The sequence below is a fragment of the Lithobates pipiens genome, unplaced genomic scaffold (assembly GCF_037356315.1).
Source record: "Lithobates pipiens isolate NorthernLeopardFrog02 unplaced genomic scaffold, aLitPip1_a1.2 Scaffold_52, whole genome shotgun sequence".
Classification (NCBI taxonomy): Eukaryota; Metazoa; Chordata; class Amphibia; order Anura; family Ranidae; genus Lithobates; species Lithobates pipiens.
Window position 1 is genome coordinate 400,535 of NW_027507875.1, and position 26,828 is coordinate 427,362.

General features: G+C 46.1%; 1 protein-coding gene across 2 annotated transcripts in view; it reads left to right on the forward strand.

Annotated features, from left to right (window-relative positions):
* Nucleotides 1-26,828, forward strand: part of TBC1D22B (TBC1 domain family member 22B) — a 496,720-nt gene that overhangs the window by 368,370 nt on the left and 101,522 nt on the right. For both annotated transcript variants that reach the window (XM_077467354.1, XM_077467355.1), the window contains exon 9: nucleotides 15,372-15,499. In XM_077467354.1, the coding sequence (XP_077323480.1) occupies nucleotides 15,372-15,499 (128 nt within the window). The remainder of the gene's footprint in view (nucleotides 1-15,371; nucleotides 15,500-26,828) is intronic.

Here is a 26,828-nt window from a genome sequence, read left to right on the forward strand (position 1 = left end):
GAACTTTTCAACCTTTTGCCACATTTCAGGCTTCAAACATAAAGATATAAATTTTTTATTTTTTGTGAAGAATCACCAACAAGTGGGACACAATTGTGAAGTGGAATAAAATCTATTGGATTTTTGAAACTTTAATAAAAAAATGAAAGGTGGGGCGTGCAAAATTATTTGGCCCCCTTGCGTTAATACTTTGTAGAGCCACCTTTTGCTGCGATTACAGCTGCAAGTCGCTTGGGGTATGTCTCTATCAGTTTTGCACATCGAGAGACTGAAATCCTTGCCCATTCTTCCTTGCAAAACAGCTCGAGCTCAGTGAGGTTGGATGGAAAGTGTTTGTGAACAGCAGTTTTCAGCTCTTTCCACAGATTCTCGATTGGATTCAGGTCTGGACTTTGACTTGGCCATTCTAACACCTGGATACGTTTATTTGTGAACCATTCCTTTGTAGATTTTGCTGTATGTTTGGGATCATTGTCTTGTTGGAAGATAAATCTCCGTCCCAGTTTCAGGTCTTTTGCAGACTCCAACAGGTTTTCATCCAGAATGGTCCTGGCTGCATCCATCTTCCCCTCAATTTTAACCATCTTCCCTGTCCCTGCTGAAGAAAAGCAGGCCCAAACCATGATGCTGCCACCACCATGTTTGACAGTGGGGATGGTGTGTTGAGGGTGATGAGCTGTGTTGCTTTTACGCCAAACATATAGTTTTGCATTGTGGGCAAAAAGTTAGATTTTGGTTTCATCTGACCAGAGCACCTTCTTCCACATGTTTGGTGTGTCTCCCAGGTGGCTTGTGGCAAACTTTAGACAAGACTTTTTATGGATATCTTTGAGAAATGGCTTTCTTCTTGCCACTCTTCCATAAAGGCCAAATTTGTGCAGTGTACGACTGATTGTTGTCCTATGGACAGACTCTCCCACCTCAGCTGTAGTTCTCTGCAGTTCATCCAGAGTGATCATGGGCCTCTTGGCTGCATCTCTGATCAGTCTTCTCCTTGTCTGAGCTGAAAGTTTACAGGGACGGCCAGGTCTTGGTAGATTTGCAGTGGTCTGATACTCCTTCCTTTTCAAAATGATCGCTTGCACAGTGCTCCTTGGGATGTTTAAGGCTTGGGAAATCTTTTTGTATCCAAATCCGGCTTTACACTTCTCCACAACAGTATTACGGACCTGCCTGGTGTGTTCCTTGGTCTTTATGATGCTCTCTGCGCTTTCAACAGAACCCTAAGACTATCGCAGAGCAGGGGCATTTATACAGAGACTTGATTACACACAGGTGGATTCTATTTATCACCATCAGTCATTTAGGACAACATTGGATCATTCAGAGATCCTCGCTGAACTTCTGGAGTGAGTTTGCTGCACTGAAAGTAAAGGGGCCGAATAATTTTGCACGCACCACTTTTCAGTTTTTTATTTGCTAAAAAAGTTTAAAATATCCAATAGATTTCGTTCCACTTCACAATTGTGTCCCACTTGTTGGTGATTCTTCACAAAACATTAACATTTTATATCTTTATGTTTGAAGCCTGAAATGTGGCAAAAGGTTGAAAAGTTCAAGGGGGGCGAATACTTTCGCAAGGCACTGTACGTTACCACTGACAGGGAGAACCATTAATGACAGAAGTGACCACTAGGGTCTCTTCTGTTATAAATAAAAAAAAAAAACCCTGCCTGTCAGTGTGTTTGTTTTTTGCTTTAACCACTTGGTGCCCAAGCTACATCATATGACGTCGTGGGCTTTGTGGTGTAATATCTGAATGATGCCTGAGGCCACAGACATTAATCAGATATTGGCATTTTCAGCCGGCGATTCCCTGCACCATAAGAACGATCATATCGGCTGTGCTGTTCCACCGCTTGATCGTTCATACGGGCGGCGGAAGGGGACGCCTCCCGCCGCCTCCGGTGCTTGTACTGACCCACCGCTTCCATCGGTGAGTCGGTCACAGGATCCGCTGGCCCCCGGATGATACCATAGAGATTTTCGGCGGACCAGATGGTCCCCGGAGTCTCTGATTGTTCGGAGGCCGGGTGCGATGTTATGACGTCATGCCCAGCCTCTGCATTCAAATTAACAGTGCCGCGTTGTTTGGAAAGCCAGGATCGTTTTTTTTTTTTTTTTATTATTTTAGGCTTCCCAGCCTAGAGGTGAGATATGGGGTCTTATTGACCCCATATCCCACTGTAAATAGGGCTGATCTATTACAAGGGATGTTTACATTCCTTGTAATGGGAATAAAAGTAATCACATTTTTATTTTATTTTTGTGTCAAACAAAAAAAAAAAAATTTAATTAACAAAACCACACATGTGAGGTATCACCGCGAACGTTAGAGCGAGAGCAATAATGCTAGTCCAAGACCTCCTCTGTAACCCAAAACAAATAACCAGTAAAAAAATGTAAACCGTCGCCTATGGGGATTTTTAAATGCCAACATTTGGCACCATTCTACGAGCGCGTGCAATTTTGAAGCGTGACATGTTGGGTAACTATTTACTCGGCGTATCTTCCTCTTTCACATTATGCAAAAAATTTGGGCTAACTTTACTGTTTTTTTTTGTTTTTTGTTGTTTTACAGCATGAAACTTTTTTTTTTCTGAAAAAAACGTATTCGAAAAATTGCTGCGCAAATACCGTGTGAGATAAAAAGCTGCAACGACCGCCATTGTATTCTCTAGGGTCTTTGCTAAAAAAAAAACAAATAATGTTTGAGGGTTCTATGTAATTTTCTAGCAAAAAAATTATGAATTTTACATGTAGGAGAGAAATGTCAGAATTGGCCTGGATGCAAAGTGGTTAAATTCCTCTTCAGTTAGATTCTGCTATTCAGACTTCTCCCTTTGAGCCTCTCCCAGAGATTCCATTGTCACTTCTGCAAGGAACTTTTCTTGATGCATCGCCATTATAAAGCGATAATGAGGCCTTGGCTCTCCTCTTTTTATTTATTTTTTTAATTTTTATTTTTTTAATACCTGAGGTGGTTTCTTCATTTCACCTAAATAAGGACATTGTGTTACCATCTTTTTTTTGTCCTTACCCTAAGGAAAGGTTGTTTCTCTCTAAATGGTGTTACAGGTTTGTTTCAGCAGTATTGAGTCCCTGTTGTCCTAGCTGAAGTCCTCACAAGCACTAGGCTGCCTCTCAATCCACTATTTCGAGATGGGTTCTTCAGCTTATAAGTATGTCTCAGGCCTATGGCATTCAGGGAAAGATTCCTTCTTTACCAGTCAAGGCCCACTCCACTAAGGGTGTCAGTGCTTCCTGGGTGATTCACGATCTGGCTTCTCTTGTTCCAGTTACTTGGTCTTCTCTTCACACATTTACTACGTTTTACTGTGGCCTCTGTGGATGCCGTTTTTTTTTTTTTTTTTGTGAAAGATCTTCACACATTTGTCTCTAAAACCTTGAGAAAGAGGGTCTGCATACTTTGGAAATGTTGGTGTTTTTTATTTTTTGCCAAAATTGAGCTTTTGTAAACAGTCATTATGGAACATTGTTGGAGTGCTGGCTTTTTCTATACATTTGTACTTGTGCAGTATCGCCACTTGGCCAAGTACCCACCCCTTAAAAAGGGTTGCATGAAGTCAGTGTAGTGTGATTTTGATGTATTTCAGGTTCAGGAATAAGCCGTCCTATAAACGGATGACCTCGCTTATGAGAGTGAAAGGGAACACCTATTGGCCTTTATGGCTATCTTGTCCTAGGACATTTCAAACCAAACTTTTGGCCTTTGCCTCCACCCCACTTCATGCTGTCCAGTTTACTAGCCTCCCCACAAAGATGGATGGATCACCACTCTGCTCTCCAGCAGCTCCTTTCTCCTGGGTTTTCCACTCGCATCTGCTTACCGTCCCCAAGGCAAATGGAGGTATTCACCCATTCTGAATCCAAAAGTTCTCAACAGGTTCCAATTCACTTAAAAAATTCATTAAAGTGGAGGTTCACACAAAAATTGAACCTCCGCTTTTCGGAACCCTCCCCCCTCCGGTGTCACATTTGGCACCTTTCAGGGGGGAGGGGGTTGCAGATACTTGTCTAAGACAGGTATTTGCACCGGGTATAGACTCCCGTGGGAGTCTGCCTCTTCCTGTCCCAGCGCACTGTCTACTGGGACACACATGGGTCCCAGAGACAGCGCGGACCATTCCCATTGCGCTGTGTGGCTCGCGCATGTGCAGTGGGGAACCGGGAAGTGAACCCTCAACGCTTCACTTCCTGATTCCCTCACCGAGAATGGAGCCGGCAGCAGCCGAGAGCCGAGGGATTGCTCGGCCTCGGCTGCCGACATCACTGTGCTCCAGGAAAGGTAAGTGCCCATTTATTAAAAGTCAGCAGCTGCAGTATTTGTAGCTGCTGACTTTAAAAAAAAAAGAAATTTCGCCGGACTCCCTCTTTAAGTAATCTGCCATGTCAGTCATTGCTTCCCTTAAACCAGGGAATCATCTGGCCTCTTTGGACATCTAGGATGCTTCCAAATACATTCCTATTTTTCCATCACAACTGCATTTTGCTGTGGCTGTACGACATAATCAATTTGTTGTCCTTCCCTTTTTCCTGTACATGGCACTTCCAGCCTTCACCAAGGTGTTGGCACTTGTCCTAGCTGTGCTAGGTTTATAAGGAATTCAGCTGAGGGATACCTAGACAATCTCCTGCCAAAAGAGCGATTAGATTAGACTGTCGGCCAATAATAACAGCCTGCCGAGATTTAATTGGATTATAAATCTCCATAAATCCATATTCCATGGACAAGCAGATTCATAAATCTTTACTCTCTTATGCTGATTTCTTAAAATGTTTAAAGTCACACTTTTGAGTGGGCGTGGCCGGCGCAGCATGTGAGCAGACGCTTCAGCACAGAGCTCCCACACAATACCCTGAAACGTTCCAGTTTCCATCAGGATACAGCGATCGGTTTTGCCCCAGGACACAGGAACACCTGCTGCACACGCTGGCAGTGTTAACTGCTAAAAATAGGTGATGAGACGGCCGCAATCCGAAATCAAACATGGTGGCACTCCGTCCTCGGCACAGAATGCCCATGGGGAGACAAAACTAAAGAGTTGGTGAGCAAACACCTTAAAGACCTAAAGGACGAAACCAAAGACCCCCCCCCCCAAAAAAAAAGATATGCGCTACTATGATATGAAAATGACAGGGAAGTCTGACAGACCTCATCAGCCTGATCCATGTTGATACAGACAGACAGTCGCATAGAAGTGATGGAAGAGTCAGAAGCCGATGGGGAAGAGAAGGGTGAGCAGCCGACTTTGGCAGCTATATTAGGACCATAAACAAATGCACAGCTTATGTCAATCTGCCAGTCCGTTTTGGAAGCTTGAAAGAGGAGGTCAGCCTGGTCAGGCAAGATATTCAAAAGTTAAGGGAGCGAACAACAACAGCAGCTGAGAGCATGATCAGTGACATGGAGTACAAGCTGCCAGCCTTGATTAGAGAATCTTAAGCTACTACTCGTTTAGCTGAAGCCACAGACCTATGCACTGAAGATTTTAAAAACCGTTTAAGGCTCAATAATATTGCGGATCATAGGGTTACCCGAGAAGACAGAGGGCCATGATCCCACTCAATTTGTGGAGCAATGGCTCACGGATACCTTTGGCAAAGATGCATTTACACATCTTTATGTGGTGGAAAGGGCCCACAGAGTCCCTACCAGACCACTACCTCCTGGCCATTCCCCACGCCCGATGCTAGCAAGTTTGCTAAACTTCAGAGACAGAGAAATTATCCTACGGCTGGCAAGGGGGCACAGAAATATCCAGTTTAATGGCACAAGAATTTTTTTACCCGTACTTCTCAGCTGAGGTTCAGAGAAATAGATCACACTTTTCTGATGTTAAAAAGGCCTCATACGCCAAGGTATACGCAGCAAAGCTCTGCATCACCTCTGGAAGGCAAACCCGCTTCTTTGAGAATGCTGCTGATGCTTCAGCGTGGCTGGATGCTAATGAGAACACTCAGACAAGCCCAGAGACCAATAGCGGACGAAGACTGAATAACCCATAATCATATCAAGTGAAGATGTGCAACATTTACCTACCCAGCTCTCACGCTTGAATGGGAGCACTGCTGGAAACGTACAATGATTTATAATTTAACAAAATGTGAGTTCGGAACTGTGTTTGTGTATGTCACTTTCTATAACCCTCTTTCTCACTTCTGTTCTCATCACTGCATGTTGCGGTAAAGTAGACAGTGCCTGGGACCTGTTGTCCCCTGTTCGTATAAAGTAATTTTGGTCAACACAGTGCCAAGGTGTGCAGGTGAAATGGGATACATTCTCTACCTGGCCCCTGCGGGCTAATTCACCTGATAGCCTTTATGTCCTGTAACATGTTGATAATGTGTTTTTTCACTATGTTGTGTAATTGTGGCAATGTGACATCTGTGACATGACAGCAGCTGGGAATTTCATACTTTGGCTCCAAAAGATTCATAAGTCTCCGAAAACCCACATTGTCAACTATTGATAGTGGCTGATCATCAAGAACGATGAATTGGGTAACTACTTCAGAATATTTTTAAGCACTTGGCTTATCCATGGAAATTTTTTCACGTCTGGCAAGGGTTTGCTGCAGTGTCAGCTGCTGAGTGCAAGAGCTAGTGACAGCTGTAAATTCGCCATGCTCAGTCTTGTGTTTCATTTTGAGGTGTTTTATGAGATTACTGGTATTATAAGAACTAACTTTTGAACCTCCTCTGGATATTTTGGCAGAACAGAGTTTGCCATCTGCAATGCGTTTGGTTTCATCAATTTTAAAAAACTTCCAGACAGCTGACATTTTGCTGGCAGTGGCATCTGTTTGCATTGCACTTAAAGCCAGAAATAAGTTAGTCTCTCCACCTTAAGGGGGGAAAAAATGAGGAAAATGGGGAAAAATGTTTTAGCCCAAATGTTTTGTTTTCTGATTTATTTATTTTTTCACACATGACACCTACTATTTTTTAGAATGAAGCTGCTCTCACCAGTGCTTGTTGGTTGTTCCTGCTGCATCCAGCATCTTGGTATGGCCAAGTAAAGCAGCGGGGATGATGAAATCTATCTGTCAAGTACAACGGCCTGTATCTCTACAATACAAAAAGCAGAGGATGGTCTCCGAAAGGCACATGCAGGAAAATGTTAGGCAAGAGACAATGATGATTTATGTAACAGCAGCAGTCATTTAAAAGAAAAGAGGGGGGCTTATGGAGTTTTTAGGCACCATAGTCAAAACAGTAATCAATAATATAAAATAACAAACTTTATTGCTTAAAAATTATTTTATAATACTTGATGCAAAATAGCTTAAAACCATATTCCACAACAATACTCATGATCCATATATAGCATATACAATTACCGCTACTATAATCTGTTAATTTTCCAAAAAAACTCTGGAAATAATAACAAATAATGTACATTTACATCAATATTCTCATATACAAGAATAGTATTCGCGGTATAATATGTACTGTTTGAAGAAGGAGGCTCAACTTGTTTCGCGTTAATTACATGCTTCTTCTGGAGCTTGTATTATTTTTGACTAACAAAACAATAAAGAAACAAAATTAAACATTAACAAAATAATTATGGTCATAAATGTCATTCACATTCAAGATGATATAGAAAAATATAAGAAAGAACATATAGGTATACAGTGTCTAAGATCCTCAAGGGTGTCAGGGGCTCACCAACCGAGAAAGGGAATAAGGAGCAAAAGGTCACCATGGGGGCGTGTATAACACAATACAAAGGGTGCTCAAGTGTTTAAAAACTCTATCGGGATTTTAGAGAGCTGTTTTTAAAGGAATATTAAATTCTGAACTACACCCCACAAGGGAGGCGCTACATATCTACCAGTTATCACAACCATATGAGGGAGGAGGTTTCAAGATCCGTGGATCAAACCTCCGCCCAACGAGATTGGATCCTAGAGTGGCCTATAAATGAAAAAAAATATTACAGAAATAATATGATTTTATTATATAATTAATTTAATATAATTAGTAGTGTAGTTCAAATTTTACTATATTCTATTGTTTTTATTTTCATTTATACTCATTATTGTAAGTGTATTATTGTATTTATAGTGTTACTCAAGTGTCTTATTATAAATATGTATAAATATATACCTGCTTCAACAGGATAAATAATAATTTCATACTAAGTTTCACAAGGTGCTTAGGGATCAATTGGTTAAAGAAATTAATCAAAAAAATGCTCACATAGGGGACTCACCACAGATGAGGGCTGTAATATAGCCTGATTTCCTTCTATCTCTACGGGTATAGATTCATGGGATATCTGGGTCAAAAGCCATAATGAAATTGGTCCAGTATAGCCCATTTTTTTTTTTATATTGTGAAAGATAATGCTACGCTGAGTAAATTGATACCCAACATGTCATGCTTCAAAATTGCGCCCACTCGTGGAATGGCGTCAATCTTTTACCCTCAAAAATCTCCATAAGCGATATTTAAAAAATTCTACAGGTTGCATGTTTTGCGTTAGAGGAGGTCTAGGGCTAGAATTATTGCTCTCGCTCTACCGATCGCGGCGATACCTCGCATGTGTGGTTTGACCACGGTTTTCATATGCGGGCGCTACTCACGTATGGGTTCGCTTCTGTGTGCGAGCTCGTCGGGACGGGGTGTTATAAAAAAAAAATAATGTTTTCTTATTTATTTCACTTGATTTTATTTTTACACTTTACATCCCTTGTAATAGAAACAAGCATGACAGGTCCTCTTAAATATGAGATCTGGGGTCAAAAAGTCCTCAGATCTCATATTTGGACTTAAATGCAATAAAAAAAAAAAATGTCATTTGTAAAAAATATACCTTTAAGAGGTTGGGCGGAAGTGACTTTTTGACACTGCTTCCGCCCTCCTATGGTATAGAGACGAGTGGGGGCCATCTTAGCCTCACTCTTCTCCATACTCAGCTGAGGAAAGGACCCGATCACCTCCGCCGCTACCGCCGGCTCCGGTAAGCGGTGGAGGGGGGTGGCACCACTCCCGCCGCTGATAACGGTGATCTCGCGGGGAACACGCCGCGGAGACCACCGTTATCGTACACAGGACCGCCTCCTGTAAAGAGGGATATCTCGGTTGTGGCAGCAGCTGCTGCCGTTACCGAGATATCACTCTTCAAAGTACCGACGTATATCTACATGAGGCGGTCCTTAAGTGGTTAAAGTCTAAATCTTTTTCTGACACTTGTTAAGTTAAAATCAGTATTTTTTGCTGGAAAATTACTTGGAACCCCCAAACATTATATATACTTTAGCAAAGACCCTAGGGAATAAAATGTCAATTGCTGCAATATTTTATGTCGCACTGTATTTGCCCAGCGGTCTTTCAAACGCAATTTTTTGGGAAAAAATACACTTCAATGAATAGAAAAAAAAAGTTAAGTTAGCCCAAATATTTTTTAGTTTTTATCTTGAAAGATGTTACGCAGCGAGAATCGTGATCTGTCTTTTAAGCAAAAGAATTGTGATTCTCATTTTAGCCAGGATCATGCAGCTCTAGTGGCTGGTGCTCAGAATTTTTGTAAGTGGCGCAAACAAACTAAAAATACTGAAAAAAAACATCAAATGCAGCCACTGTGCCCCGTTCAGATGCCGCCACTTGTGCCCCGTTCAGATGCCGCCACTTGTGCCCCGTTCAGATGCCGCCACTTGTGCCCCGTTCAGATGCCGCCACTTGTGCCCCGTTCAGATGCCACCACTTGTGCCCCGTTCAGATGCCACCACTTGAGCCCCGTCAAATGCCGCCACTTGTGCCCTGTCAAATGCCGCAACTGTGCTCTCCGTCTGGTCTTGGTGGGGGGGGGGGGGATCAGGCAGTGGGTGACAGCGACAAGCTGTAGAATGAGCAGGGGATCAGGCGGCAGCTCCTGTGTCCTCCAATTTTCTCGTCTTCCTTCTGCTGGGCGCTTATTTGGGGAGCCCCTGTGCCTTCAGCCAAACAGGTGACTGGTATTAGATGCATGCCTCCTGACTGGATGAGAGGCAGTTCAGTGTTAGAAAAGCGAATATTCATTTGATTTTCTAACACACTTGGGTGGACTGTGAGCGCAATGCTTTGCGCGCCAAGTCCACCTTTTTTGAAGCCTATGGCTATGTTCAGGCGCTTAAAAAAAAAAAAAACACCCCCGCCACTGCCAATCAGGCGCCCGGTGTCCAAAAAGGGGCCGCATGCCTGAATAGGGGGTGGCTACAGTGGCCATGGATAGATTCATGCAATGTATGAATCTATCCATTCTACACAGAGGGGGTGGCGCCCCTAATGTATGCATCACCACTGCTGGAAGGCCTATTTGGCATGGTGCACAGCTGAGGACTTTCATCCCAGGAAGTACTCTGGGACAAATCATGTCTTTCCTCCAAACAGTCTAGATCAGCATTTGGCCTTGAATACCAGATCTTGGCCCTAGATATCCTTTTACAAGGATTGCTTTCCACTCATCTAAGGCCGCGTACACACGGGCGGACTGTTCGCCCAACTTTGTCCGTCCAACAGTTTCGGCAAACAGTCCGCTCAAAATTAGCATGGACGGACATGGCCACACACGACGAACGAACAGTTTGCTGAAACCGTGCGCAATGACGTGAACGGCACGTACGACGGGACGAAAAATACGACGTCCTATACACTGCATTATAGCTTTCGGCGTGAAAATCCTTTCTGAGCATGCGCGCAACTTTGACGAACAAGCCTACACACGAGCGGGCTGTTCGCTGAAACAAGGTTTCAGCGGACAGTTTTTCGGAAATTCCGAAAAACCTTGTCCGTCCAACTGTCCGCTGAAACTGTCCGCTGAAAGCCCACACACGAGCGGACTGTCCGCCCAAACACTGTTCAGCGGACAAAGTTGGGCGAACAGTCCGCCCGTGTGTACGCGGCCTTAGTGAAAGCCTTTGTGCAGTGTGCACAGAATTCCCCCTATTCTTCCCTATCATTCCATGGAATCTCAGTCTGGTTTTGTCAACCATTCAGAAGCCGCTCTTTGAACCCATTAGGGATATTCCTTAATCTCAAGGTTGTTGTCATGGTTGCTATCTGTATAAGAGTAAATACAATGTAAAAATAATGTTATTACATTGTTTCTCTCAACGTAACTAACACTGTACAGTTTGTACAATCTTTAGATATGGTGGCTACGTTTGTTTCCTTTTTTCAGACTGTTCCCCTTGTTTTCACCTGATGATCTGGCCAGTAATACACCACCTCTATTAGCCACTTGCCGACCGCCGCACGACGATATACGTCGGCAGAATGGCACGGGCAGGCATATGGGCGTATATATAAGTCCCTGCCTGCCCGCGGGTGGGGGGCCCGATCGGGCCCCCCCCCGGTGCCTGCGGCGGTCGGCATTCCTTCGAGAGCGATCCGGGATGAGGGGGCGGCCATTCATTCATGGCCACCCCCTCGCGATCGCTCTCGACGAATGGAAATCCCCCGTGACATCACTTCCTCTCCTGTAATGTAAACACAGGAGAGGAAGTGATGTATTCTCTCCTCCGTGTCGGTATTTTTCGTTCCGACACGGAGGAGAGCGGATCGGTGAGTTGCACCAACACTCTACACACACAGTAGAACATGCCAGGCACACTCACACCCCCCCTTTACCCCCCGATCACCCCCCCAATTACCCCTGCCCCCCAGTCACAGTGACACCAATGTCATTTTTTTTTTTTTTTTTTTTTTTTTTTGCATTGGTGTCATTTGTGACTGTAATAACTGTTAGGGCAGTTAGAGTTAGCCCCCTTTAGTTCTAATGTACCCCCCTAACCCCCCCAATAAAGGTTTAACCCCGTGATCACCCCCCGTCGCCAGTGTCACTAAGGCTGGGTTCACATTGCAGCGGTTTATGAGAACGAATGTGATTCGCACCGCACTGCAGTGCAAATCACATCCGATCTCTGTGCGATTCGAGTTCAGCCATTCGCCGCACCCGCCGCAAATTCGCACGGGACCCTTTTTTTGGCCCGCAGCAGAATCGGATCGCATGGGTGTTCACACCATGCGATCCGAGTTTGCAGATCGCACTGCGATATGCGAACTGATCTGGGGGTGTCAGTAACATTTCACTGACACTCCCAGCAGTTCGCATAGGGCAGTGTGAACTGCCGCCGGGAGGCATGCGATGCGGGAACCCGCCGCAGATTCGCGGCGTTTCCGCATCGCTCCAGTGTGAACCCAGCCTAATAAGCGATCATTTTTCTGATCGCCGTATTAGTGTCACAGGTGACGCTAGTTAGGCAGGTAGGTATTTAGGTTCGCCGCAGCTTTTTATAGCGCCAGGGACCCCCATATACTACCGCATAAAGCCCCCTGATTGCCCCCTAGTTAACCCTTTCACCTGTGATCACCATATAACTGTTACAGGTGACGCTGGTTGGTTAGTTATTTTTTTATAGTTTCAGGGCACCGGCCATTTATTACTTAATAAAGGTTTAACCCCCTGATCACCCGGCGGGTGTCATTTGTGACTAATAACTGTTAGGGCAGTTAGGGTTAGCCCCCTTTAGTTCTAAGGTACCCCCCTAACCCCCCCAATAAAGGTTTAACCCCGTGATCACCCCCCGTCGCCAGTGTCACTAAGGCTGGGTTCACATTGCAGCGGTTTGAGAACGGATGTGATTCGCACCGCACTGCAGTGCAAATCACATCCGATCTCTGTGCGATTCGAGTTCAGCCATTCGCCGCACCCGCCGCACTCGCCGCAAATTCGCACGGGACCCTTTTTTTGGCCCGCAGCAGAATCGGATCGCATGGGTGTTCACACCATGCGATCCGAGTTTGCAGATCGCACTGCGATATGCGAACTGATCTGGGGGTGTCAGTAACATTTCACTGACACTCCCAGCAGTTCGCATAGGGCAGTGTGAACTGCCGCCGGGAGGCATGCGATGCGGGAACCCGCCGCGCATTCGTGGCGTTCCCGCATCGCTCCAGTGTGAACCCAGCCTAATAAGCGATCGTTTTTCTGATCGCTGTATTAGTGTCACAGGTGACGCTAGTTAGGCAGGTAGGTATTTAGGTTCGCCGCAGCTTTTTATAGCGCCAGGGACCCCCATATACTACCGCATAAAGCCCCCTGATTGCCCCCTAGTTAACCCTTTCACCAGTGATCACCATATAACTGTTACAGGTGACGCTGGTTGGTTAGTTATTTTTTTATAGTTTCAGGGCACCCGCCATTTATTACCTAGTCTCACTAGTGTACCCCTAAATTTAGGGGTGTCTACTTTCCAAAATGGGGTCATTTGGGGGGGGTTTGTGCCATCTTGGCATTTTATGGCCTTCAAAACTGTAACGCCCTTAGAAAGCCTGAAGGCGGTGCTTGGTTTTCGGGGCCCCGTACGCGGCTAGGCTCCCAAAAAGTCCCACATATGTGGTATCCCCGTACTCAGGAGAAGCAGCAGAATTTATTTTGGGGTGTCATTTCACATATGCCCATGGCATGCGTGAGCAATATATCATTTAGTGACAACTTTGTGAAAAAAAAAAAAAAAAAAAAAAGGTTTGTAATTTTCCCGCAACTTGTGGCAAAATATAAAATATTCCATGAACTCAACATGCCTCTCAGCAAATAGCTTGGGGTGTCTACTTTCTAAAATGGGGTCATTTGTGGGGGTTTTGTGCCATCTTGGCATTTTATGGCCTTCAAAACTGTAATAGGTAGTGAGAAGTGAACTCAAAAATTTACGCCCTTAGAAAGCCTGAAGGCGGTGCTTGGTTTTCGGGGCCCCGTACGCGGCTAGGCTCCCAAAAAGTCCCACATATGTGGTATCCCCGTACTCAGGAGAAGCAGCAGAATTTATTTTGGGGTGTCATTTCACATACGCCCATAGCATGTGTGAGCAATATATCATTTAGTGACAACTTTGTGTAAAAAAAAAAAAAAAAAATATTTTTTTTGTCATTATTCAATCGCTTGAGGCAAAAAAATAAAATATTCAATGGGCTCAACATGCCTCTTATCAATTTCCTTAGGGGGTCTACTTTCCAAAATGGGGTCATTTGGGGGGGTTTTGTACTGCCCTGCCATTTTAGCACCTCAAGAAATGAGATAGGCAGTCGTAAACTAAAAGCTGCGTAAATTCCAGAAAACGTACCTTAGTTTGTAGATGTGACAACTTTTGCGCAAACCAATAAATATACAATTATTGACTTTTTTTTTACCAAAGACATGTGGCTGAATATATTTTGGCCTAAATGTATGACTAAAATTGAGTTTATTGGATTTTTCTAATAACAAAAAGTAGAAAATATCATTTTTTTTCAAAATTTGCGGTCTTTTTACGTTTATATCGCAAAAAATAAAAATCGCAGAGGCAATCAAATACCATCAAAAGAAAGCTCTATTTGTGGGAAGAAAAGGACGCAAATTTTGTTTGGGTACAACATTGCATGACCGCGCAATTACCAGTTAAAGCAGCGCAGTGCCAAAGTGTAAAAAGACCTCTGGTCATTTACCAGCAAAATGGTCCGGTCTGAAAGTGGTTAGAGTGCTCCCACTTTGGATAAAGGAGCACAGAGGCACATTTGGACAGGCAGCATGCTTTGTCTGGGGGAGGGAGTGTCAAAGCCAAACTCCAGCTCACACTGCAGTTACAGCAACAGTTTTATTTATTTTGGATTAAAGGTTTTACATGCGTAAATAAAAACTGATCATTGTAAACACCCCAGTCAGTGGTAAATGGTTTGTCTCAACTAACTGGTTTGCAGGAGAGCTTGTTCTCTTGAAAAACAGACCTACTTTCTGGATCACAAGATGAAAAGGACAGAAAACCTAGAACAGAAAACAAATGTAGCCATCACATCTAAGAATTGGTAAGCTGCAATATGATTGCTTTTGGGTTTAATGCAGCTTTAAGGTATACATCAGCTTGTAAATACGTTGCAGGTTTTTTGAATCTTGCACAGCAGCCTCACATCAACATATACTAAACATATAGTAATATGTAGGCACCCAAATTTGCCAATATTAAACGTTACAATAGGCTACACAGTGCTTTTGAATAAGTATTCACCCACATGGATATTTCTACATTTAGTAGTTTTAATATCTACTACGTCATATTTTTTTATTTTGCTATACAATACAAAGCTTAGTGCCCTGCATCTGACTTTAGTCAAGTTGTTCAGCTGGCAGCTAATAAAATAGGGACCATAGATGCACCACAGATGGTTGTCCGGGACTGCAGAAACATTTTTTTTTCTCATAATTATGTTGTACAAAACATGGAAGAAATGAACTTGTAATAGGTTAAAAAGGCACCACATCTCTATCTCAGAATTCTGTACTGGTCTTCCCTCTTTTGCATATTTAAAGACTCTCCCTTCTACGCCAGGTGAGGTGCATTGTCATCTTCAGAAATATGAAGTTGAATATCTGCAATTTGCTTTTCGTTGGATGAACAACTTGCTTATGAGGGAGCTCCCTTTAAGATGCACTATACGGCTTTGGGACACATATCAGGTATTCCATTTAATTTTTTAAGTATATGTGGCAAAAATTGCTCTCTGAGCTCAATAAATCCTAATTATTATTTTTTTTGTCAATTTAAAACAAGCAAATCCATTAAAAAGACTAGGACTCTTCTTTGTGCCTTTCCCGCAGCACCTTTTCTTCTGCTTCTAACTAGTTGTGTTGACTCAAAATATATTTAAACCCACTTACTAATATATTATACAAGCATTAACATGTGGTTGTTGACATTAATGCCCTTTCAAAAGCCATGTTTAATGACTTGATGGTTTACCCACTTCATGACCATACCATTTTTTGCTATTACTATTCAGCACTGTCATGCAACACTGTATGCAAATTAAATTTGTATCACGTTTGTTCACACAGAGCCTTCTTTTGTTGGTATTTAATCACCACTGGGTTTTTTATTTTTAATTTTATATACAGTGGGACAAAAAATTATTTAGTCAGCCACCAATTGTGCAAGTTCTCCCACTTAAAAAGATGAGAGAGGCCTGTAATTGTCATCATGTGTCTACCTCAACTATGAGAAACAAAATGTGGAAACAAATGCAGACAATCACATTGTCTGATTTTTGAAAGAATTTATTTGAAAATTATGGTGGAAAATAAGTATTTGGTCACCTACAAACAAGCAAGATTTCTGGCTCTCACAGACCTGTATCTTCAAGAGGCTCCTCTGTCCTCCACTCATTACCTGTATTAATGGCACCTGTTTTAACTTATCAGTATAAAAGACACCTGTCCACAACCTCAAACGGTCACGCTGCAAACTCCACTATGGTGAAGACCAAAGAGCTGTCGAAGGACACCAGAAACAAAATTGTAGACCTGCACCAGACTTGGAAGACTGAATCTGCAATAGGCAAGCAGCTTGGTGTGAAGAAATCAACTGTGGGAGCAGGGGCAGACTGACAACTCATGGGGCCCCCGGGAAATAGAAGATCATGGGGCCCCCTCGGTCTCCAAACTCAAGCCACACCTGCACAGGGAAACACTGGAGAGCGAACACACGGGGACACGGGAGGGAGAACACGCGCGCACACACACACACGCGGGGACACTGGAGGGAGAACGCACACACACACGGGAACACTGGAGGGAGAACACATACACACAGGGGGACACTGGAGGGAGAACGCGCACACACACACAGGGGGACACTGGAGAGAGAACGCACACACACACAGGGGGACACTGGAGGGAGAATGTGCACACAGGAGGACACATGCACACAGGAGGACACATGCACACAGGAGGACACATGCACACAGGAGGACACATGCACACAGGGGAACACGCTCACAGCACAGGAGGACATGCACACAGGGGAACACGCTCACAGTACAGGGGGGCATGCACACAGGAGAACACTCACACAGCACAGGGGGACATGCACACAGCACAGGGGGGCACACAGGAGGACACTCGCACAGCAAAGGAGGACATGCACAGGGGGGCATGCACACAGAAGGACACTCACACCGCACAGGAGGACACGCACACAGCACAGGGGGACACGCACATGGGGACACGCACACAGCATAGGAGGACATACACACAGCATAGGGGAACACACACAGGAGGACACACACAGCACAGGGGGACATGCACACAGGGGGACACTCGCACAGCACAGTGAGACATGCACACAGGAGAACACGCACACAGCACAGGGGGACACTCACACAAGGGGACATGCACACGGGAGGACACGAACACACCACAGGAGGACATGCACACGGGGACACGCACACAGCACAGGAGGACATACATACAGCATAGGGGGACACACACAGGAGGATATACACAGGAGGACATGCACACAGGGCACAGGGGGACATGCACAGGGGGACATGCACAGGGGGACATGCACACAGGAGAACACTCACACAGCACAGGGGGACATGCGCACAGCACAGGAGGACACGCGCACAGCACAGGGGGACACGCACACAGGGCACAGGGGGACACGCACACAGGGCAACACTCTCACAGCACAGGGGGACACGCACACAGGAGAACACTCGCACAGCACGGGGGACACGCACACAGGAGAACACTCACACAGCACGGGGGACACGCACGCAGGAGAACACTCACACAGCACAGGGGGACACGCACGCAGGAGAACACTCACACAGCACAGGGGGACACGCACGCAGGAGAACACTCACACAGCACAGGGGGACACGCACGCAGGGGGACACTCACAGCACAGGGGAGCATGCACACAGGAGGACACTCACAGCACAGGGGGGCATGCACAGAGGAAGACACTCACACAGCACAGGAGGACATGCACACGGGGACATACACACAGGAGGACACTCGCACAGCACAGGAGGACACTCACACAGCATAGGGGGACATGCACACAGGAGGACACTCACACAGCACAGGGGGACACGCACACAGGGGGACACGCACACCACAGGGGGACACGCACGCACCCAGGGGGACACTCACACAACACGGGGACATGCACACAGGAAAACACTCACACAGCACAGGAGGACATGCACACAGGAGAACACTCACACAGCACAGGAGGACATGCACACAGGGGGGCACGCACACAACACAGGGGGACACGGGCACAGGAGGACATGCGCACAGGGGGACATGCACACGGGGACACGCACACACGGGGACAAGCACACAGGGGGACCCGCACACAGCACAAGGGGACATGCACACAGGAGGACACTCTCACCGCACAGGGGGACACTCACCGCACAGGGGGACACTCACCGCACAGGGGGACACTCTCACCGCACAGGGGGACACTCTCACCGCACAGGGGGACACTCTCACCGCACAGGGGGACACTCTCACCGCACAGGGGGACACTCTCACCGCACAGGGGGACACTCTCACCGCACAGGGGGACACTCTCACCGCACAGGGGGACACTCACGCACCCAGGGGGACACGCACGCACCCAGGGGGACACGCACGCACCCAGGGGGACATGCACACAGGAGAACACTCACACAGCACAAGGGGACATGCACACAGGAGGACACTCACACAGCACAGGGGAACATGCACACAGGAGGACACTCACACAGCACAGGGGAACATGCACACAGGAGGACACGCACACAGGGGGACACACACCCAGGGGGACACTCACACAACACGGGGACATGCACACAGGAAAACACTCACACAGCACAAGGGGACATGCACACAGGAGGACACTCACACAGCACAGGGGAACATGCACACAGGAGGACATACAGGGGGACACGCACACAGGGGGACACTCGCACAGCACAGGGGGACATGCACACAGGAGGACACTCTCACAGCACAGGGGGACATGCACACAGGAGGACACTCACACTTCACAGAAGGACATGCACACAGGAGGACACTCACTCTGCACAGGAGGACACTTACTCTGCACAGGAGGACGTGCACACAGGACACTCACACTGCACAGGAGGACGTGCACACAGGACACTCACACTGCACAGGAGGACGTGCACACAGGACACTCACACTGCACAGGAGGACGTGCACACAGGGGGGCATGCACACAGGAGGACACTCACACAACACAGGGGGACATGGACACAGGAGGATATGCACACAGGGGGACAGGCACACAGGAGGACATGCGCACAGAGGGACATGCACACAAGAGGACACTCACACAGGAGGACATGCGCACAGGGGGGGCATGCACACAGGGGGACACGCACACCGCAGGGGGACATGTACACAGGAGGGCATGCACATGGGGACACTCACACAGCACAGGGGGACATGCACACAGGGGCACACTCTCACCGCACAGGGGGACACTCTCCCCACACAGGGGGACACTCTCCCCGCACAGGGGGACACTCTCCCCGCACAGGAGGAAATGCACACAGGGGGACATGCACACAGGAGGACACTCGCACAACAGGGGGACATGCACACAGGAGAACACTCACACAGCACAGGAGGAGATGCACACAGGGAGGCATGCACACAGGGGAACACGCACACAAGGCACAGGGGGTTATGCACACAGGGGACACGCACACAGGAGAACATGTACACAGGGAGACATGCACACAGGGGGACACTCACACAGCACAGGGGGATATGCACACAGGGAGACATTCACACAGCACAGGAGGACACTCACACAGCACAGGAGGACATGCACACAGGAGGACACTCACACAACACAGGGGGACATGCACACAGGAAAACACTCACACAGGACAGGAGGACATGCACACAGGGGGACATGCACACAGGAGAACACTCACACAGGACAGGAGGACATGCACACAGGGGGACACTCACACAGCACAGGAGGACACTGTGGGGTGGGGGGATCCGGGGTTCATACATCTGTACCCCCCCCATCACGTGTAGCGGCCCTGGTATCTCGGCTTCACTCACCGAGTCACCAGATGCCGATAATACTACTTCTAACGGAGCGCTGCTTCCTGCCGGCCCCTCCACTCTTCTCATCCGTCCCAGGTGATGTCACAACGCATACAGTACAAGCACCTGGGTCAGACGGGAGGGAGGGGCCGGCGGGGAGCAGCACGCAGTTAGCAGTATTATCGCATCACGGCATGTAATTCGGTCACTGCAAGTGGCCAGTCATGTGGCCGAGTCCGGACCCCTAATGTCCTCGGGTGGCGTCCGAGTGACCGACTGGTAAGTCCGCCTCTGTGTGGGAGCAATAATTCGAAAATGGAAGACATACCAAGACTACTCATAATCTCCCTCGATCTGGGGCTCCACGCAAGATCTCAACTGGTGAGCAGAAATCCCAGAACCACACGGGGGGACCTACTGAATGACCTGGAGAGAGCTGGGACCAACGTAACAAAGGCTGCCATCAGTAATGCACTCAGATCTTGCAGTGGCAGACGTGTCCCCCTGCTTAAGTCAGTACGTGTCCGGGCCCGTCTGAGGTTTGCTAGAGAGCATTTGGATGGTCCAGAAGAGGATTGGGAGAATGTCATATGGTCAGAAGAAACCAAAGTAGAAAAAAAAACACCATACCTACTGTGAAGCATGGGGGTGGCAACATCATACTTTGGGGCTGTTTCTCTGCAAAGGAAACAGAACGACTGATCTGTGTACATGAAAGAATGAATGGGGCCATGTATCGTGAGATTTTGAGTGCAAACCTCCTCCAATCAGCAAGGGAATTGAAGATGAAATGTGGCTGGGTCTTTCAGCATGACAGTGATCCCAAACACACTGCCCGGGCAACGAAGGAGTGGCTTTGTTAGAAGCATTTCAAGGTCCTGGAGTGGCCTAGCCAGTCTCCAGATCTCAACCCCATAGAAAACATGTGGAGGGAGTTAAAAGTCCGTGTTGCCCAGTGACCGCCCCAAAACATAACTGCTCTAGAGGATATCTGCTTGGAGGAATGGGCCAACATACCAGCAACAGTGTGTGACAACCTTGTGAAGACTTACAGAAAAAACGTTTGTTATATATCTTTTGTTGGCTGCGACAGAGGTCAAAGTATTGAGATGAACTTTTGATATTGACAAAATACTTATTTTTCCATCATAATTTGCAAATAAATTATTTCAAAATTCAGACAATGTGTCTGGATTTGTTTACACATTTTGTCTCTCATAGTTGAGGTATACCTATGATGACAATTACAGGCCTCTCTCATCTTTTTAAGTGGGAGAACTTGCACAATTGGTGGCTGACTAAATACTACTTTGCCATGAAATACTACTTTGCCTTTGTAAATGAAATAAGACATATATATATATATATATATATATATATATATATATATATATATATATATATATATATATATATATATATATACTGTGTATATATATATGTATATATATATATATATATATATACATGCACACACACACACACTCTCATAAATTTACATACCCTGGCAGAATTTGATTTCTTGCCCATTTTTCAGAGAATATGGATAACACCATAACAGTTAGTGTTTGGCTGAAGCCATTTATTAGCAGTCAACTGTGTTTACTCTTTTTAGATCATAATCACAACAGAAACTACCCAAATGACCCTGATCAAAAGTTTACATACCCCAGTTCTCAATACCGTTTGAAGTCTTTTGTGGTATTTGTGGATAAGGCTCTATATCTTCTCAGATGGTAAAGCTGCCCATTCATCTTGGCAAAAAGCCTGCAGTTCCTGTAAATTCTTGGGCTGTCTTGCATGAACTGCACATTTGAGATCTCCCCAGAGTGGCTCAATGATATTGAGGTCAGGAGACTGAGTTGGCCACTCCAGAACCTTCACTTTATTCTGCTGTAGCCAATGACAGGTCGACTTGGCCTTGTGTTTTGGATCATTGTCATGTTGGAATGTCCAAGTACGTCCCGTGTGCAGCTTCCTGGCTGATTAATGCAAATGTTCCTCCAGTATTTTTTGATAAAATACTGCATTCATCTTGCCATCAATTTTGATCAAATTTCCTTTGCCTTTTGTAGCTCACACATCCCTAAAACATCAGCGATCCACCTCAGTGATTCACAGTAGGAATGGTGTACCTTTTATCATAGGCCTTGTTGACTCCTCTCCAAATTAAGCATTTTTTGTTGTGGTCAAAAAGCTCAATTTTGGTCTCATCACTCCAAATGACTTTGTGCCAGAAGGTTTGAGGCTTGTCTCTGTGCTGTTTGATGTATTGTAAGCGGGATACTTTATGGCATTTACCAAGTAATTGCTTTCTTCTAGCAACTCGGGCATGCAGCCCAACTTTCTTCATGTGCCCTCCTTAGTGTGCATCTTGAAACAGCCACACAACATTTTTCAGAAAGTCCTGTATTTCACCTGAAGTTATTTGTGGGTTTTTCTTTGTATCTCAAACAATTTTCCTGGCAGTTGTGGCTGAAATCTTGGTTGGTAACTGCCCGTGGTTTGGTTTCAACAGAACCCCTCATTTTCCGCTTCCTGATTAGTTTGAACACTGCTGATTGGCATTCTCAATTCCTTGGATATCTTTTTCTATTCCTTTCCTGTTTTATACAGTTCAACCACCTTTTCCCGCAGATCCTTTGACAATTCTTTTGCTTTCCCCATGAGTCCAGACACTCATTGACCTTTTATACACACACACACACACACACACACACACATTAATGGGGTATGTACACACTGGGGTATGTAAACTTTTGATCAGGGTCATTTGGGTAGTTTCTGTTGTGATTATGATTTAAAACGAATAAACACAGTTGATTGATAATAAATGATTGATAATAAATGGCTTCAGCCAAACACTAACCATGATGTTGTTCATATTCTCTGAAAAATAGCAAAGAAATCATACATTTTGCCAGGGTATGTAAACTTATGAGCACAACTGTGTGTGTGTGTGTGTGTATATATATATATATATATGTGTGTGTGTATGTATATGTGTGTGTGTGTATATATATATATGTGTGTGTGTATATATATATATATATATATATATATATATATATATATATATATATATATATATATATATATACACACACACAATTACTTACATTATGTATAAAACATATTCAATAAAATCTAATTTCCTCATAAATTTAGGCCAAAATATATTCTGCTGCATGTCTTTCTTAAAAGAAAAATCCAATAAGTGTTTATTGGTTTGTGTGAAAGTTATTGCATTTACACAATAACTTTGTGTAAGCAGCTCTGACTTCCTGACTGCCTATTACATTTCTTGAGATGCTAAAATGCCAGCACAGTACGAACATTTACAAATTACTCCTTTTTGGTTAGTAGATAACCTAATGCTGGGAGGCATGTTGAGTCCATTGGAGATTTTATTTTTAGCCACAAGTTTTTAGAAAATGACAAAAAAAAAAAAAAACACAATACAAAGTTATCACTTTAGCCACTTAAGGACAGAGCCTCTTTCTGAGATTTGTTTACAAGTTAAAAACATTTTTTTTGGTAGAAAATTACTTGGAAAAAGTTATTATAATTAAGAATAAAAAGGCGGTCGTTGCAAAACTTTCTGTCACAATGTAATTTTTACACTGTTTAAAAAAAATTGTCACTTTACATTGCTTGTAATAGGAATAAAACATCCCTTGTAATAGAAAAAAAACAGGATCTCTTAAATGAGATCTGGGGTCAAAAAGACCTCAGATCTCCTATTTACACTAAAATGCAATAAATAAAAAATAAAAAAAATGGCCATTTAAGAACTATGGGCGGAAGTGACTTTTTGACGTCGCTTCCGCCCTGCAATGTCATGGAAATGGGTGGGGGACAACTTCCCCTCACTCATCTCCATGCCCTGCCAGGAGAAGGCCTGGGGGGAACCGGAGCACGACGGGAAGGGTGGGGGCGCTCTCCCACCGCCTATAAGTGATCTTGCGGCGAATCTGCCCCAGAGACCACTTTTATCTTGTAGCCGACCGCCCGCCGAATACGAGGATACTGGGGTTATGGTAGCTAGCTGCTGCCATAACAATATCCACCCTATATCCACCCACCAAAAATTAGGACGTATATCCACTGGTCGGCAAGTGGTTAATGAGATTTCTCTTTCGTTCATTGACTGACACAGCTCCATTAATCTTGACCATAGGGTTATTACGCCACCTTCAGGAGAGGACTAGGCAGAACATGTAATACATGTCAAAATATAACTGTATAGTTCCGCCCAGGGGAAAGGTCCCTCTGGCAATAACCCCTCAGCCTGCTTCCTGCAGCTCAGCTTTTTTTTTCATAGGCTCCATCGGTCCTGGGTTTTTTTTCTGTATTTTTGCCTTTTGCGCAAGATTTTAAGATCCTGTGATCTTCTATCAACAGCCGGCTGGGTGACAGGCTGGATAATATAGATCCTTGTAGTCTCCGCAGCCTGGCCATCAAGCGTGTGCAGGCCCTAGCTACGCGCTGGGTTGGCCACGACATGCCCCTCAGGCTCCAGGGGCGGACCGGTGAGTTACATGCTTCGCGGCACACATATGACCAGACTACGGCTGTCTTTGTCACAGTGTGCCGTGGCCCGCAGCCACCCTGTACTGCTCGGGTGTGGCTCTATGATGGGATGTCTCCAGCTCGTCAGGACGGTAAGTCGGTAAGTACAGCTCTCCCTGTCTTGGCAGGACAGAGCAGCTGGGCATGCCATGGGAGGTCGATTAGGGGGTCCCTCTTCTCCCGTTCCTCTCTCCCTGTCGTCGCCCCCCCCCCCCCCCACCATGGGGGATGCTACATGACTGGGCTGTAGTGCAGTGTGTGTACCTGGGCCAGGGGTCCTCGGGGGGGGGGGGGGGCCTCTGCTCCTTGATTGGGGGCTGCGCCTGTGTCCCTGTGCTGTCATCTGTCTCTCTGCTAGTGTCTGTGGGCTCTGCATGTGCTGCCACCATTTTCTGTGTACAGTATATCGTCTGCCATTTTCTGTTAGCCTCTGTGGGAAGCATGGTCGATGGCCATTTTCTCGGAGTTTGGTGGCCAATTTCCCTGTGCTTTTATCTATACAAGGACGGCCGGCGGCCATTTCTTGTAGCCTCAGCGTGGTTTTTCTCCCCATCGCTGTTTCCTGTACCTCAGAACAGTGCGTTTTTTATTCCTGGACACTTGTGAGCTGACGCTGGACACAGCAATCAGCAGCAGCACTCGGTCGGGGGGTCCTGCGGTGGGGCCCCTCAGTCTGTTAGCAGCTAGGAGAGTGGGATTGAGCACCTTGTCCTAACTCCCCAAGGGTGGCAGACAGGGTGGGTCAGCATGGCGTCAGAAGTTGGCGTTTCTTCCCCAGACCTCCCTGCAATTACAACCGCCTTGCATGCAAAAGTGCAGTGTCTTTGGACGCTTTGTTGGCAGTCCTTGAAACGTTCATTGCCAGGGTGGAGGCGGTGTGCGGGCGCAAGGTGGGTAAAAAAACGTTGGCACACTTCTCACCACTGTGCGTGATACCCTGAAAATACAGGATGTGGCAGGATCCTCTGCGGAGGTGGCAGGCCCTTTTGGGTCCTGTAAGCCAGCCCGTACACCTAAGGTGTTTCCGTATCTGACACAATCCCACTAGAGGGGACTCCTGCATTTAATGACCCTACCGACAGGAAGGCCGAGGCAGTGGCCTGTTCCTTGTTTACGGTTGTGGGGGTCAACAATACGGCCAGCAGTGGCCACAGCACTTCTGTCGCAGACACTGAATGGGCAAAACTTTTGCACCGCGAATTGGAGAAGCAGCAGGCTACTCCTGTCTGCGTAGAACTAGCAGACCAGTTAGTGCACGGCCTTAAGTATGTTTGTGATACAGCCCTGGATACGCTTCCTTTGCTCTCCAAGACTTCAATGTCAGCAGTGGTGCTGCGGCGCCTGATTTGACTAAAATGCTGGCCTGCGGACCAGGCATCTAAAAAAGCCTTGACGGATCTACCCTTCCTTGGTGAGCGGCTCTTTGGAGTCTCGTTGGATGACATTATTAAGAATGTCACAGGTGGGAAGAGTACCTTGTTCCCACAGGCCAGGAAGACTAAGGAGCCACGCCGCAGGCAAGGGCCCTCATTTTCCGCTCAAAAGAGGCTTTTTCGTCCGTCCGGGACTTCGGCTAAACGCTCCCAGTCCAAAAGGATGACCTCTGAGGGACAAAAGTGTTCCTGGAACCACAAGCCTAACAAGCCTGTGAGCAAAAGTGCTACCTCATAAAGCTTTGCTCCCGCCCATCTCTCGGGTGGGGGGGGTCGCCTTTGGGAGTTTGCAGCCTGGTGGGCCTCTCGGCTGTCCGATCAATGGGTCTGTGAACTGATTTCTTCTGGCTACAAGATAGAGTTCCTCTCTTGGCCACCAAACAGATTCTTCCCTTCCAGCATACCCTTACTCCCGCCTCGCCGGGAGGTCCTATTGGGGGCAGTGAGGGACCTGCTAAGCCGCAGAATGGTAGTGCCTGTTCCGGAATCGTAAAGGTTCCAGGGGTTCTACTCCAATCTGTAGTCCCGAAAAAGGAAGGAGTATGTCCAGTCTTGGACCTGAAAGCCCTCAATTGCTTTGTAAAAGTACAGAGGTTCAGAATGGAATCAGTTCACTCAGTAGTCGCTGCACTCCATCAAGGGGGCGCCCTGGAGTCTTTGGGCATCCATGATGCGTACATGCACATACTGTCGTAGAAATTTGGCTGTATGCTATCCACACATCCCCATCTACCGCTGTGCTTCCAATAAGCACCCATTTCCATCTTAATGATATAATGCTTTAGGCTTACCTTCCAACACATTCATCCCAATGAACAGACTCAACCATCCTTCTACGTTCTCAGTTCCATGCTTCTGCTCCCCCCTGGGGGCTCAACATCGCCTTTTATTATCTCCCAAAGAATGACAAACAGGAA